The 16523-nt window shown below is 37.8% G+C and overlaps 1 protein-coding gene across 1 annotated transcript in view; it reads left to right on the top strand.

Annotated features, from left to right (window-relative positions):
- LOC118156017 (guanine nucleotide-binding protein G(q) subunit alpha) overlaps positions 1-16523 on the top strand; it is a 133812-nt gene that overhangs the window by 42743 nt on the left and 74546 nt on the right. The window contains exon 2 of the mRNA XM_035309757.1: positions 2199-2383. Coding sequence (XP_035165648.1) covers positions 2199-2383 — 185 coding nt within the window. The remainder of the gene's footprint in view (positions 1-2198; positions 2384-16523) is intronic.

Here is a 16523-nt window from a genome sequence, read left to right as displayed (position 1 = left end):
GTCATCTACACATTGAAGAAGTGCTTCCTGGTGTTCAGGGAGATCCTCCTGTGCTCCAGTTTGTGCCCATTGGCTTTTGTTCTGGCACTAGGCACTACTGAAAATAGTATGGACCTCCATCCTCTTTGCACCCTTGCTTCAGGTATTTATTGACATTGATAAGATGCCCCCTGAACCTTACCTTATTCATGCTGAACAGCCCCAGCTTGCTCAGCTTTCCTTATAGGAAGTCCCTTCATCATCTTCATCACCCTCCAGTGGATTGTCCCCAGGATGTCCATGTCCCTCTGGTACTGGAGAGTCCAGAAGTGGACACAGCACTCCAGGTGTGGCCTCACCAGGGCTGAGTAGAGGAGAAACATGTCTCTCAACCTGCTGGCAATACTTTACATAGTACAGTCCATGATACCAGTAGTCTTCTTTGCAGCTTGGGCATTGGCTGGCTCATATTCATCTTGGTGTCCACCAGAACCTCCAGGTCCTTTTCTGCAGGGCTGCTTTACAGCTGTGTGTCCCCCAGCATGTACTGGTGCCTGGGGCTGTTCCCTCCCAGCTGCAGGACTTCATCCTTCTCCTTATTGAACTTCACGGAGTTTCTGTCAGCCCATTTCTCCAGCCTCTCAAGGTCCCTCAGGATGTCAGCGTGTCCCCTTGGTGTATTGGTCGCTCTTCTCAGTTTTGTCATCTGCAATTTGTCAGGTCGCAGGGGGAGAGTTCTGCCTGCTGGCTATGCAGTGCCCTGCAGAGGTGGTTGGTGCCTTCTGTGCTGTGCTCTTGGCCACAGCACAGGCTGAGAATCTCAGTGAAGGCAGTGTGGTAGCAGGCTTGGTCTCACTTTTCAACTTCAGAGCATGTCCTTTTTCATTACACTAACAATCACTCATGTCTCCCCAGAAAATGTAAAATAGGTCAGAATATAGCACTCTGCTTGATTTTCTGGGAATGTGTGTAAGGAAGACTTCTGTTAGAAGTTTGTTCTGTATGTATGAGAAATGAGATTGAAGGTTTCACAATAATGCTCGTGGTTTTAAGAGGCTTCCAGCTTAGTGTGTGCTACCTCAGAACTGCTGAAGGGTTGCCAGTGCAACGTCATGCTTTAACTGTGCATTGTGCTGCCGTGAAACGCACCTGAAACACCATGTAGCTCACCAGGCTGCCTGTGTCCTGAGTGCCAAGTAGGAGGCACGAAACCCTTACAAAAATGATTAAAGTAAATCCCAGGCTGCAAGGCTGAAAAGCACTGCACTGAGCAACGCACCCTGGTGAATGTGTGGGGTTTCCTGGAGGGCTGGGTGTCTGACTGGACGTAGGGTTTATAGTGCTGTGCAACTATAGTTCGTTCTAAATTTCAACTCCGCCTTTTAAGCAAACATTGGAATAATTTAGATAAGCTCTTCTAATCACAGAGGATGAGCTCATTGAAAGGGAAAAAATGTGTGATGTATCCTGCATGAAATTTCTAACAAGAAGGTCTTAATTTTAAATAGACAAATACTCAGAGATGTTCATTAAAAAAAAAAAAAATTTAAAAATTGTGGCTTGTTGAAAATACAAAGACAGAAAGAAATCTGAAGGAAGGAATGACCACCCATTAATGAATATGAGCCAAATCTTAATTAAGGCTGATTTCATATGTTTCTTAGGTTAAGGTTTGCAGGGCTGTAATTGTTACAGTATTTAGTTTATTTATTTTTTTAGTCTCTTGGTTGTTCGCTGCTGCCTATCATAATATCCTGCAAGTTGACCAAACGATAATTTCTTCTTACTTTATGGTTTTTTATGCTTTAAAAAGTCTCATAGTAAGTATCTGAAGATAGAGATTTTGGACAGTATTTTCAAGAACTGAAATTTACATTTACATTATTTTAAATATTTGGTCATACGCATTATATTATACTCATAGATGTATGTGTGATTTTTTTATATTATACTCATATTTATGAGGTTTGGTTTAGGTATTAGTTCAGTTGTTAAATCGCCCTTCTATATCACATCTTCAAAATGCAAGTTTCAATTCAGCAGTACATCTGTTGTTACTGGTAATGCTGTTCCATATCCAATTGATCCTTGTAGTTACAGTTACAAGTGTAGAACACCTGACACTGTTCTGCCCTGCACTAAACAAGCTGTCAGCATTGTGCTAAAAAATCATGTTTGCATCCAGTGACTAAAGTATATCCTTCTTATTTGTCTTGCAGGCACCGGAGAGAGTGGCAAAAGCACATTTATCAAGCAGATGAGAATCATTCATGGATCAGGTTACTCTGATGAAGACAAAAGGGGCTTTACAAAACTGGTGTACCAGAATATCTTCACAGCAATGCAGGCCATGATCAGAGCAATGGATACCCTCAAAATCCCGTACAAGTATGAACATAACAAGGTGAGATTTTTGTTTATTTCTATAGCTGAAGTTTTTTCCTCTTTTTGTTTCAGGAAATACACTGAAGGTCTTCAAAAATTACATGTCGCATACAAATTATACTCAAAGTTCAGAAGAAAGGGTACATCTGTCAGTCCTGCCTTTAGTTTTCTGTCTTTTGTGCTCCTCTTACAACACAGAGGTACTGCTTCTGTAAGAGAACTCATCTCAAAAAGATGTTTGAGGGGTTCATCACAGGGCAGTTTCAATGGCAGGCTGATGTTTCTTGAGACTTGAACTCTTTTCCTTCCAGCTCATGCTCTGGCCAGAGCACAGTTAAGCTATTTCTTTGGTCTGCACCAATCTTAAGGTTTGCCATTAAAGTGGATTTTTTTTTTTTTTAAATAGTAGAAAAACATATGGAGATACCTGGCTTTGAGCATATTAGAAATACAAATTTTGACACAAGATTTTAAAAGTCATATTCTTCTGAGATTAATGACATTGAAATTTAAAAAGACAAAATATGTTTGAAGTGTTTCTAAGGTTTATCTATGGCTAGCCTACATTCTTTCCAAAATTTGCATTAAAAAAAAAAGATAAAATACTTTAAGCATTCCATAAAGAGGGGAAATGTTTAGTACTTACTTCAATATACAGGAAAGCACAGGATTACATCAGCGTGTCTCATACTTCTTGCCATAGGATAGGAGTGGCATGGCTTTGAGGAAAATTCCTGAGAACTTGTCCTGATTTTTACAGTTGAGTCATTATCAGCAATGTTGTCAGGTGGAAAGGTTAAGATCTCCCACAAGAACAGGGCTTGGCTTTCTTTGAATCTTGAATTGTGTGAAAACTGAATGATGATTTACTAGTCCTGGATGAAAAGAGCATTTTATTAAAATAAATTTATATTAAAGTTTTTGTTTGTTTGTTTGTTTGTTTTTTTTTAACATAACAAACTATCAGAATCAGATAAATTTATGATAAACAAGTAAGTTAGCTGCTATTAACCAGGGAGTTCAAGAAGAAATAAATCTGTGTCAAGACAAAAATCTTTTGTGTCTCTATATATGAAGTTTAATTATAGAACAGAACTGCTGTATATGTTTTAAGTCAGCTAATTTGGAAGTAGTAAAGATAAAGCTTATTATCAGATAAAAGAAGCTTTGTTTCTCCATGGGAATCTGCCAGTCATTGCAGCTGGTCATCCCCTGTTGGTGACATAATGTTGCAGAAACCCAAGCATCTTGCAGGAACCTGGGTTTGTGCAGTGGGAAGTCAAGGGGATCCAGTCTGACAAAATCTATATTGTTATCTGTCCTTAATGATGGGTTAGTGTTTTGAGCATGTTGGAAAAGACAATAGTAAAGGAGACTGTTGAGCTTCCTAGTCTGACTGTGTGCTGGAACCGTCTGATTTTCCCTCATCCCTTGGAAATCAAAATCAAGTATGTAACTAGGATTAAAAAGAAAGCTCCATTTGTGCACATATTTCAGCTTGTTGGCTGCATGTTTTTGCTGTATGCAGAACACCTTGAAAAGTTAATTGGTTGTGAAGCACAGTCATTTTTCTTCAAAATTGTTTTTGGCTGTTACTTTGATGTAGTCAGTCCTAGATAAGGTATTTTTAACCTGTAGTATCTTACAGAGTATATGCGATATAGTTACAGTTCAAGTTAAGAGTGTTAAATGTATATAGTGTTTTTCAGTTAGAATGAGTTAGTTTTGGCATAGTACACACCTGGTTAGAGCTGTTGACTTTCTCTACATACAAATGACTTCCCTGGGAGTTTATCTTTGTGCTTGGTTCTTTCAGAAGCATTCCCATCAGGTTTTAATACAGCTACATGTAAAGAAAATGTTACCAAATGACAAAGTCTCGGGGGAATTCCTGTAAAAATTCCTTGTGGAAATCAATTTTGCTACAGCATCATGGAGAAGATGGTGGTCTACTACACATATACTTCGTATACCAGCTCAATTTACTTTAAAGTAGTGACCACCAATCCATTGTTTAATCTACTCCTTTTCTCTTTCCCTCTTTCCCTCTTTCCCTCTTTCCCTCTTTCCCTCTTTCCCTCTTTCCCTCTTTCCCTCTTTCTTTCGTTTTTAAAAGTCTGTTGAAAACAAACTCATTAGTCTAGCAGTCTAGAAAACACAGGAAGGGCACTTCCTATTAATTTGATTCTCATATCAGGAAATCCTATCTCTGGAGAGAATATCTCCAAGTTTGAGTAACAACATATTTTTAGCACAGTACTTTTTTGCACAATAGTTTAGAAAACTACAGCTTGTTGATACTGATGTGGTAGTTCCTAAAGAAATGAGGGTTAAGTGACCATTCACGCCCCCTCCCCCCCCACAATTCTTCATGTTCTGAGATAGACTTTGGGGCTACAATAGAAATGCTTTCCTCTTACTGTACCAATTTTATTTCCTTTAATTGATAATTGCTAAAGTTGGGGTGTTTTGAATCTCTGCTTCTGGAATTTGAACTTTTTTCGTATCAAAAAGTTCAGTTATTTAGACAGTTGGGATCTTCGTCTGGTGATTAACATCTAGTCTGAATTATTTTAATATAGTCATGGTAGGAAGGGGCAAGTTTTAAGTTGAGCAAGTTAGTTCTTACAGAGTGCTGTTGGTTTCATAGTCTCTAATATAACAATAGGGGCAGAGACTGAAAGGAACTGTCCTGTCATATAATAATCTAGGCTCTTTGAAAGATCTGTTATGAGAAATTTAACTGATAGTGTTCAGAGTGTGATGTCTCAGAACTAATGGTAGGTCATTGTAACATGTAATGCATTTATTTTTCATGTTAAAATGCAGAATATGTGCTCTACTGAGGTTTAAGATAATATGTCAGGGTGATCTCTCCTCTTAGGAATTTGTCTGTCATAGGAAATGGTGGCTTATGGATGGGTTTTTAGTTTCCTTTTGGGTAAATGTTGCTGTGTTTCTGTTAAAAGATAACTAGAAGTTGTTAAGTTTTCATATGCTTCTTGAATTTCAAAGTAAGAAGTAGTTTATGAAAAATGGAAAAGCATTTTTTTCCTAGAAATCTTCAGAAGCAATTCTCAAAACTGCCTGTCTGCAAAATTTTTGTGAGTGTACAGTAGTAAATAATGTACAACCACAGACGTTCAAATGCATGTTTTAAACTCTAAAATCTATGTTAATTTTTATAAGCTATCTTTTCAGAAAACCAAACTGTGTATCCATGCTTCTGTCATCCCTTTCAAATACTGAAATAAGAAAATGATCAATTTTAATCTTTTCAGTTCTCAGTTGTTTCATAGCTGATTTGAAGCCCTTGTTTCAGATAACCTAGTCTCCATTTTTCCTTTCTTAGCATTTTTTAGCATGTCTGATGTTGCTGAAGGTGTGGAATATACATGGGTGGCTTCTTACTTTTTTTCTGCTGTTGTTTCAGGAGTTCCACCAGATAAATTTTTCACTATAGTTAGAAAACAACAAGAACAACAATAAAATGTTACTGTACTGGACACCTTCTACCACTGTTGCTTACCCCTTACTATTCCACTTCAGTGTAACTACCAAAATGTAAGTTGCTTTTTTGTTCAGTAGACTGTGTCAGGAAAGTGTCACTCCGTAGTGATTAAGAGGCAGGAAATCTTGCTTGAGTCCCATGCCCATAATTTCCTGTGAGACTTCTTAAATATTCATAACAAGATAACTAGTGTGAGGAACAATAACAGAACAGGCCTCAAGAAAGATGCTAAAATGGCTGAAAACATAAATACAAATTTTATTGTAGGCCTGGACATTCACTGTTCAGTTTCTATGAGTGGTTCTGCTGCTCCTGAAATTGTTTCAGTATTTATGCCTATTGGGAAATTCCTTTGGGAAATGCTTTACAGCGAAAATACACAGGTATCAGAAATGCTTTTCAAGTCCAGATTCATAACGACACGATCTTCAAAGCCACGTTTACCTTGCTACCTTGTTTCTTCCAAGTCAGACAGAAAAAAATAAAAAAAAAATAAAAGGAGAAAAAAAGAAAAGTACAGACAGATGTATGACAAAAGGACCAGGTTTGGAGCCAGAGTACATAAATTCTTATCTCGGGTAAACAGTTGGGGATGTTAAATGTGCTATACCTCTTCAGTGAAATTTGATGTTTTAGCAAAAAACAAAAAAAGGTTGGAGGAAAGAACTACCCGCATATACCTTATCTGATATGCAAAGAATAATGCAAAGTATCCGAAGGATTCAATCCTGAGCAGGATCGTGCAAAGAGCTTGAGTTTTATTGATCCTCAAATGAAGCAGAATGTGTGGAATTTCTGGCCTTTTGTGTTTTGTTGCTGTTATTTAAAAAAACAAAACAAACAAAACCAGAAATGATGTTCTTGGGATGTTGAAATGAAATGCTTATTGGTTTGGAACACAGATAATAAAGTGGTTTTTCAGGCAGATGGAGAAACCCAAACTGTGCCATCTGCGCAAACCATTCTTCAGCATCTCAGACCTGAAGCAGAGGCCTTAAAGCAGGCTATGGAATAAAGGGTTTTATACTAATAGTGTTAGTTAAGAATTAATGTATCTTAGTACTATCAGTAGAACTTAGTGGTGCAGTACCCTGAGATGTTCTTGTCCAGGTACTCAACAGTATAGAAAAAAGTAAACAGAAGCCTTGTGAAATAATTGAATGCTTCTAGTACGAGGGAGCTCCAGATTCAATATTTTGGCAAGAAATGGATTGCTGCAGAACCTGCTGACATGGAGGAGAGTATATTTAGATTTAAAATATAATAGTCTATTATAATGACATGTATTCAGATGCAGACACTGAAGACTTTTTTTTTTCAGGAGCCTTAATAAGAGGTAAAAACTGTCTCCCTGATAGCCATGTTTCTTCCCATGAGGATCAAGGAGCCGTGGGAGCTCCAGCAGAGCCACGATCAGGTTCTTCCTGAGTGCTTCAAAGAGATTGCTGGCAAGGACTTTCACAGTCCTAGCTGGATTTCAGTTTCTCCCCAGCATCTCTCTCCTCTTTTTATTGGTCTTCCTCTGTTGGTCATTTATTCCTCTCATGTCCTGCCTTTCTCTCTGGCATCTTGACAGTCTGATGGACATTGGACCTCAACAGGTCTTTATCTGCTTGGCTGTGGACTTAGCATTTTCTCCTACTTTCTGATGTTTGCTTTCTCCTCCTCTATATTTGCAGCAAAGTAATAAATAAACAAATTCATGCATGTAGTAATTTACATCCTGGCTTCTTTCTGCTCATTCACCTACTTCCCCTCACTTGCCTGTTCTTTGTTTAGAGCAGAAGTCTCTTGCATCTGTCTGTATTGCTCCAGTGGATTTCTAAGTTGTTTCCTCGTTATATTCAGCTTAAATATTTCATACCTTATCCCCAGACGAACTGTCAGTTTTAGATGCTTTTCCAAGTATAGGGAAAATGATTGTGTATCAGGAGTAAGATAGATGAGCAGGGTTGCATGCTTCCATGGAGAACTGAGAATATCTTCCTTAAAAGTAAGCTTACAGATTTATGAACATTCTTACTGTCCCCAGTAAAATTATAGGTAATTTCACCCATATGAAATAGGAAACTGTCTTAGCCTTCATTTCAATGTAAATTTGAAAATTCAATTTAAGCTTCTCTCTTTACAGTGTAGTAAGATTTCTTCCTCCCTCTATATTTTGTTCTAAGAGAAGGTCTTTACTTTTCTAAATAAGGTGTTTTAAGTGATTAACTGCCCTTTGCTAACAGGAAGTGATGTTGTATACAAAAGCACTTGTGCGGGGTGTGATGTCCGTGTTTAATCCTTCCAGTTCCACCATTTTACTATTTCTTTTACTGTGGAGAATAATACTTACGGATTCTTGTATATTTTGTGATTGCTCGTAATACTGCTGAACGTACCACAAATACAGAAAAACATCCTGTAGCTTTTCTGTTTCATTTCTTTCTGACTTCTACTTCAGATAACGGTTGTCACTTAGTTATTTTGCTTACAGAGCATATTGTATGGCTGAAATGAAATGCTCATGTGAGTGCTCTCTGACAAGGAAAGAGTGAAATAAGCTCAGGGCAACTCTTGTATGTAATAGGGGTTTGGAGTTTATTTTAAGGCAAAAAGTGAGATTTTATATTCTTGGAATGCTTCTCACTTTTTTCTTGATTAACAACAGCTATATATACAATTTCTATTATTTACATACTATATTTTAATATATAAAATGTAAAACTGTAACCATATGCTAATATTGTTATAGAGGGAAATACTAATAATTGCTTCCTAAGTATTTAATTTATGAAAGACATGCTAAGGTGTTTATTTTTGAAGTGTTTATTTCTGAAGTAATTTCAGATTGTAATATTTTCTTAACATTCTCCTCTGAAATGTTATGAAAACTTATCTTTCCCCCAGCAAACTTTTCTGGGGAACTCTGACTCATCCAGTTGTTTTGCATGTATATTGCATAGAACTACTAAAAAAACTGTGAAATGTCATGCATTCATTGTTAATTTCTGTTACCACAAGGCTTTCTTGAAATGAGGTTTACAGCAGTGAATTAAAGAGTCTTTAGACTTTTTGCGGGTTTAGTCTCTTTTTCATTTTGTGCTTTTTGTTTGGTACAAGTGAGATGAAAAAGCTTTGTCTTACAATAAAATTCAGCTTTGGCTGAGAAACTAGGCTAATGTTAGGCGAGAATTTTGAGAAAGCACCTTATTTTTTTGCCCCCCTCAATTACTATTTGTTCTGTGTCATGGTGTGTATTGTCTGATAGTTCTTCATCTCATTACTTTTTTTGAAAGGTCTTTTGCCCATTTTTTCTTCCTGGTTGAAGTAGGTATAAAGTCTACACGCTGAGTAGATTACAGATTCACACTTCATTAGCCCAGTCACACCTGCCTGTGCTCAGGGTATGGACCCATGTGGCTCCGCTCCTAGGCGTTGTATTCACTGTAGGTGATTTCATAAAGGTGAGGCAGGAGGCAATAGTCCAGTGTTTTGTTTCTGGAAAAGAAGGTTAGCAAAACAAAACCTAAGCATGACATTATTTTTGTTACGTTTTAATTTTATTTTTACAGGTTTATTTCTTTCCTAGAATCAAAACACCAGGATACTGTAGTATGTATCAGCTTTGGCGTTAAAAAGTATATGGGTCTTGACTGTAGATTACTTAATATTATGGTGGTTTTGGGATATTGGATTAACAGGAAAATAATTTACTGTGATCAGGTCACTTTTGTGAACAGTCTTGAGTGTGACAAAACAGAGCTTAGTCTTGAGTTGGAAGGGTAGCTGGTACAAAGAGTTGCTTTTAATCCCTCCTAATACTACTCTAACTCTGATGTGTCTCTCAATTTCCTTAGTCCCTATCACACAGGAGGGTTTATGGGGTGCGTGCCCTAGCTGGGAGGGGTGATACCATGGAAAAGCTGTTGCAATGAAGGTTTTTTTTCATGCCATTTAGGGTTGTTTCAGGATGTTTCATTTTTTTCTCATGTGACCTATTGGCCAGAGTTAAAATTTGCCTTCATTTTTTAACCTCCTAAGCTAATTTCCAGATACAGTGTAGTGATGGATTGCACGTACATGTTTTGCTGGTTCGGAGTGTTGGTTGAAAGTTTTCAAAATGTGGATGCATGCTGAATACTTCGTGTTTGAAGGTGTTCTCTGCTTCAGGTTTTATTTTATTTATTTCTTAATCCAGCAGCAGCCACTGGTTTGAGAGCTTACACTCTGTTGGTTGTACAAGCAGATAAATGGGTGTGCTTGATGAGTGAAGATACTTTTTGCAACTTGTCTCCAGCCTTTTTCCTGCTGTGCTTTTTTTCTACCCCCCAACCAAATGCTGGCAGTTGTACAGATTGGGTGAAAAGGTAACTGGAGAATGAAAAAGCTGTGGGCACACCTGCTTCCTTTCTGGACTCCAGTCCAGCCAAACGCTGGGTGGGGGAGTGGTGGGGATGTCCCGCGGAGTAGCAGCTATTGACATAGTCCTTATGTAAGCCTCATAAATCCTATTGTGGCATTTGGGGTTAATTGCACCACTTCACGGCTATTTTTTTTTTTCTGTTTATCCCCAAAAGATAAAAGGATGGGATTTAATGTTTAGTCAAACTCTTCTTATCTAGTCTGTATCTATTTGTAATCTACAGTGGTTTTACTATATATGTTGTAGAAGAAAAGCATCAGCGTGACCTTGGAAGTCTGACTGCAGACTTGTTTTCCTAACAGTATCATTTGTAGGGCCACACTGTGTCATAAAGTATTTGTGAAGAGCTTTAGAACAAAGTAGAAATTAGATTTTTATGTGCATGCTTCTATTAGTGCCCTTTTATTCAATTATGGTTATTTTTGAGGTAGCCGAGTAGCTTATTCTTTACTCCTGGTTCCAGGTGCTTGAAACTGGAGAAACACAGTAGCACCAATTATTGAAGGCTCCTTCAAGGATCATTCTAAGCGGAAATCTAGTGTGTACTAAAAAGATAATCAATAGCATTTGTACCTGTAGGATTCACTAAGTAACCTCTCAGCCTACACTACCAATTTGTAGTTGTGCAGAAACCAGATTTGTACCCAATGTAAGAATTTAAGAGCTGGTCTGATGTAACTGCACAAGAATTCTGTTTATTGCAATATTGCTTCTGAATGGCGTGTAGATGAAAAGGTAGTACCAGTTATCAGTCCACTTTTTCAGGAACAGAAAAGAATAAATAGTATGTATTGGATTTTTGTTATTGTTGTTGTTGTTTCTGTTTATTCAACTTATGAGTTTTTGTATTTCTTAATTGTATGAATCAAGATGCTGTTCCATGAAAAAAACCATTCCTGTGTCTGAAACTGTAACAGCTTATGTTGAAACACCATTTGAGAATAAAACTCATGCCAGAATAATTCATTATACAAGCCTCTGAAAACTAAACTTTCTTCTTAAAGGCACGTGTCCCAGTCAAATAGGAAGTATGTTGTGCAATTTTAAGTTCTTGGAAGGTACCTGTTTTTTTTTGTTTGTTTGTTTGTTTTGTTTTTCTCATTTTAAACCTCATTCACAAAACTAAACCATGTAATCAGATAAATTTTGTTTTCTGGGGTGGAATATTTGTGTTTGAGAAACCTTATATACATTTTTGTACTTTGTCCTTTGACACTATGCATATGTTAAAGTCGCTTTCATTCAAACTTCATTGAAGCTTCTTTAAAGCTGAAATCTTTTGCTGTGATGCTTTAATTTCTTATTCCCATAAACCCAAAAGTTTATGGGTTAGTTTTTTATTTGCTTGCTTGTTTGTTTGTTTGTTTGTTTTTTCCTCCTTTCTTTTACTTTCTCTGTCATACTAGAGCTTTTCAATATTGCCTTGAACTTTGAAAAGTAAGAGTAAAAATAAAGGATTGAAAATAAAGCCACTCATAACGGTGCAGAAAGATTCTGGATATTACAAATTTTATTGTGGTCAGTAGTCTGCAAATAAGAAGGGCACAGAACAGAAAGAGATGTGACATTAGAAAATATTTTTATAAATTTTTAATTTAGATGTTTGTTTCCCAAGTTTGGGAAGAAAGTAACTTCAATATTTATTCTCTTGTGTGAAAAAGATGGAGTTTTTTCAACCACTTGTTGATTCATAAACAACTTGTGAAAAGAACTCCTCTGCATCAAGAAAAGTTAAGTGGTTCTTTGGTGGTAAGGCAGATGCCATCAATATTGGACCGAGACATCACTAAAAGACATGAAGAGTGTTTGACCACATATGTTTGACGTTTATGCACCGTCAAGTGCAGAGTATAAAATGTATTTTATAAAAGAAGATTGGAGTTATAATTGGAGTTATGATTCAAACCTCACCGTAAGGGAAGTTGTTTAAGGATATTTATGAGGAAATTGAGGAATTTGTGAATGTACAGTTCTTTTCAGAGGTTGCAAAGGAGCCTGCACAGTGACAAGGAGGGATTTCTGCGAGGGAGGATGCTGATGGTGCAGGTAGTTCCTAAACCAACGGCAGGAAGTTTCTAAGGGCCATTTGTGATTTAGAGGGAGCGTGTCTGTTCGTGTGGGCTGGTTAGTTCACAGAATGCCGTTCTTTCAGTGTTTGTGTAATGATACCATGTTTGTGTACAGTTCATTTACTGCTTGTGACCCAAGTCTTCCAGCTCTTGCAGAGGAATCTAAACTTCTGTTGGCATGTTTCCAAACTGAGCCTTGGAATTTTTTGAATTTCATCAGTAGTTCTAGTGCCACTGACCAGGAAAACAAATGGTGCGATCTCATTATTAGACTCATTGTGAAAGGCTTGATTTCAAACAGAAAGTTCTTCAGCAGGGCAATATTTATAAATAAAACTGTCCTAATCAGAACGGGGCATGGCAGCACAGCCTTGTAGCTCACGTCCTTCTTGTGTGATAAACAATGACTTGCACTGGCTGCCCGTGCTGTAGCAGTGTAGTCATTCACTGCATTGCAAAATATTTTAAACAGCAGCTCCCTCCTGTGAAAAACTATTTTTTTTTCTCATCTCTATTTCAGGGAAGAAATTTACATTCTGCAGTAAATTTTCCAGAAGATAATTCTAACAGTAGAAGCTGTAGCTCAATAGCTAGCTCGATCCCTTGCTTCCTGATTCCAGTGGTGTGTGTGTTTTCTTACTGCTGTGTTTCTGACTATCTGTCCCTTTTCGACGCCTGTCATCTTTTGTGGTCTTCCTGTAGAGCTTCCTGTGTACTTCTGTCTGATGATACCGTATGAATCAGCATTGTGGGTGTTTTATACATCTGACAAATGAGAAAAATGTAACAATTATTTTAATTTTTTCTTTATTCAAGTCAGTCTTGTTCAGATAATTTCTTTCTTAATTCACATTGGGTTGCATTTGTGTGATCCAGTAGGTGGGGTTTTTGTTTGTTTTTTAATTTATCATCTGCTAACCAGGACATGCAATAGAAAAGAACCTTTTATGAATGCATCCCATGCAGATGTTACAACTATCTTGGTGCACTGAAACAGACACCATCTACAGAATCCTTGTCAACATAAAATGCAATCAAATTGTGACTGTTCAACATTTTAATGCAATTTTTCATTGTGTCTTGCATTACTGGTTGAAACTACATGAGAATTAGATTGTATAATTTCTTTCCTCTTCGGAAAGGAATGAAAATTAGGTTTCTCATATGAAACTAACAGGATGAGAGGAAATTTAAACAAATATGCCGTGGAGGGGGTCTGGTAGGACAGTATATAGTGGTATGAAGGGAACAGCACAGTTGAGATGCAGTCTGAATTGTCAAAAACTAACTTCTAAGGTAAGGGTTAATCTGTGAAGATAGATCTGTCCAGTGGTGCTTCTCCAGTGTTCTGTTGGTCTTATCAAGTCATTTTTCTTCAAACAAACAGTCAGTTTCTCAGCAGGGTACCAAATACGTTTTTTTTTCTTCTTCCCCCCCCCCCACCAATATTTTGGTCTATTTTGGCCAATTCTGTATTTGGTGATTAGCGTTTCATCATGTTAAGGCCCCCCTCTATTTTTTTTTTTCACCTTGGATATTCTCTGCATCAGATCTTGTGCAGTTGTATTTTGCTGAAGAGTGTAAGAGGAGGATAATATGCAGGAACGGTTAGACTGCTTCTACCTTATCCCATATTTGTTTTGAACTTCTAAGTTTTTCTGAAACTCGCTGAATTTCTCAGGGTAGTCTTGATTTTCTCCGTCAGTGTGGACTGTGTAATTAATCAAATGGGATCATTATTTGACATAGCCTCGTGTTGTCCAGCTGCATGAAGCTGAGATGGCCGTGGAATACAGACTTCATGATTCAATAGCATTTTCAAACACACATGTTGCAGAGACAGGGTTACCCCAGCTGCAGGGTTCTGGAGATGTTAATACAGTGCTTGTTGAATATAAGCATTCCAAGTGACTGTGGAACCAAACAGAAAACAATGCCATAATTCTAGGTCTGCAGTTGGTGGTATTGCACAAAATGCAAAATATCCTTTCTGTAAGATACATGTAAAGAAGGGACAGTAACTATCTCATCCTTACGACGAGCAAAAATGTTATGCATGCTTTTATAGTGAAGTAATTTTGCTTTAGAGACTGGAGTTCATAGATACTTTGAAAGGCTGAATAAAAATGTGCTTAACCAGAACCCTACCGCACCCAAAATTCAGACATCTGTATTCATCTCCCATCTCCTAATTATGCCTCACTGCATCAGCAGATGAATGTAATGAAAGAAACAAGGATAAATCTTCACTGTTATGATATGTTATGGGTGCCAGCACTGTTACAGTTTATAAATAAAATCAGTAACTGAGCAAAGCATTTTCTTCTGCACTTTATAGATGATTTTTTTCTCAGCACAGCCAGTAACAGAATAAAGGAAAGGCTCACACCCTTTAAAATGTTTGTTCTGTTCTGATGCAAGCTTGCCATTTTGAGTGTTAGTCTGTGATGTATTTCATGTTCTTCTTTACAGCATCTTGCTAAGCAGAGGCCTGTGCTGTTAAAGACCAATGGCTAGGCCTGAAATAGTAATAAATAGACCTCAAAATGAAGCATAGCACTGGAGAAGTAGTGTTCAGAGCTGTTATGCAGAAGGGTAGAGCTATTCCTCCCTCCCTTCCAGTGTGCTGGGCTGTGGCTCCATCCAGTGCCCCTATCTCTGTATCCCTTGCCCCACTTGCAGCAGCACTCTCATAATGAGCGGTCCCAGAATAACCCATATCAGATTTACGATGCAGAGACATGAGTGGAAAGCAACAGTGGTATGCCCAGATGCTGAACCATCATGAGCTCCAGAATTGCCCATCTGTAAGTGAGCTCTAAGGATCCTGCTGTCGATCCCTGTCTCTTTGACTGACTCGTGTGGCCACAAGAACATCACTTTTACCAGAAACATTGAAGATGCTTGTTAAAGCTGGGTAACTTAATCTCAATATTCTATAGTAGTTCATTAATTTATTTTGCTTGCTTAACGTACTTAATAACGTAGCTGCCTATAAGTAAATTGGTGCAGCACATCTAGGAACCTAAATATGAGTCTTGGACTAGATCCCACAGCATTTAGATTAATATTAATGCTATTTACCGTAAAGATAAAACCTTAAGTGAATGAATTTGAATAAGTCCCTTTACGCTTTTTGACCTCTGTATAACATAAAACTGTTTCCTCCTTTATAAAATCGTTGTACCAAAGTGTTAATCATACTAGCATGGGGTTCCCTCAAGACTTGTGTGATTGCAGAAGTGAATACCGGAATCACATATTTGTATCTCAAATATGGGACTTGTGCTCCCATGCAGGCAAGCAGAGCTACAGGATCTGCAAATACAGGAGCTAGTCCAGATAATTGTCGGTGGAGTTTTTGGCTATTTGTGACCCCCTTGCAGCCTCTCTGTCTCCACACTTGCTTCCATTCTCATGCAGTATTCACTTGGTACGCGCTTAGAGATGTGGGCCACCATGAGCTTTGACAACGCAGGAAAAGCAGAGTAGTATCTGCCAGACCCATTAAAAGCTGATGAAAGTTAGGTCAGCCCTGAGGAAGTTCTAGCTTAACTTGGAGTAGTGCCTGAAGCTAAAAGCTTTGACAGTCAGGAGGGTATAAAGGTATAAAGGTGATACATTGTTACTGTATGCCTCTTCTGCTATTTTTTTTCCTCCCTTTTCTCACTGTTTTAAAGAGTGTTGAGCATATATTGCCTGGCTGGCTCTCTAGATTTGACCTCACACCTCATGCAACAAGAAAACATTCTAGAAAATGTCAGTCAATACCCGCCCCTTCTGGGGGGATTATTTTAAATGTGCATTTTTCACTGGCTTGTGAGATAATGCTGGTGGTTAGATTTGCTTTCCACTTGTGAAAGTGAGGAACCAACTGTTGCCCTGAGCTAATCAGAAAGTCTGCCTGCTGCTTCAGCAACTTGAGTTTTGCTACTAGGTCTTACTTCTTTCAGACCTGATTTGTTTAAGACTTCTTTTTTCTTTTTGATTTATAGAGGTCAATACTATTCATTCATCTCCAAAACCAGGATGGAAAAATACCTTTTTTATTTTCCTAGTAAAAAATGACACAACACTTGGAGATTTAAGGTATAAACTGTTGCCTGATGAGTAATTCTCTGTGTTCACTAGTTTCTGAATTAGAATTTCACACACAGAGGATTTTATTTTT

The sequence above is a fragment of the Oxyura jamaicensis genome, chromosome Z (assembly GCF_011077185.1).
Source record: "Oxyura jamaicensis isolate SHBP4307 breed ruddy duck chromosome Z, BPBGC_Ojam_1.0, whole genome shotgun sequence".
Taxonomy (NCBI): domain Eukaryota; kingdom Metazoa; phylum Chordata; class Aves; order Anseriformes; family Anatidae; genus Oxyura; species Oxyura jamaicensis.
Note: the sequence above shows the minus strand (reverse complement) of the source record. Positions and strands in the feature narration are given on the sequence as shown.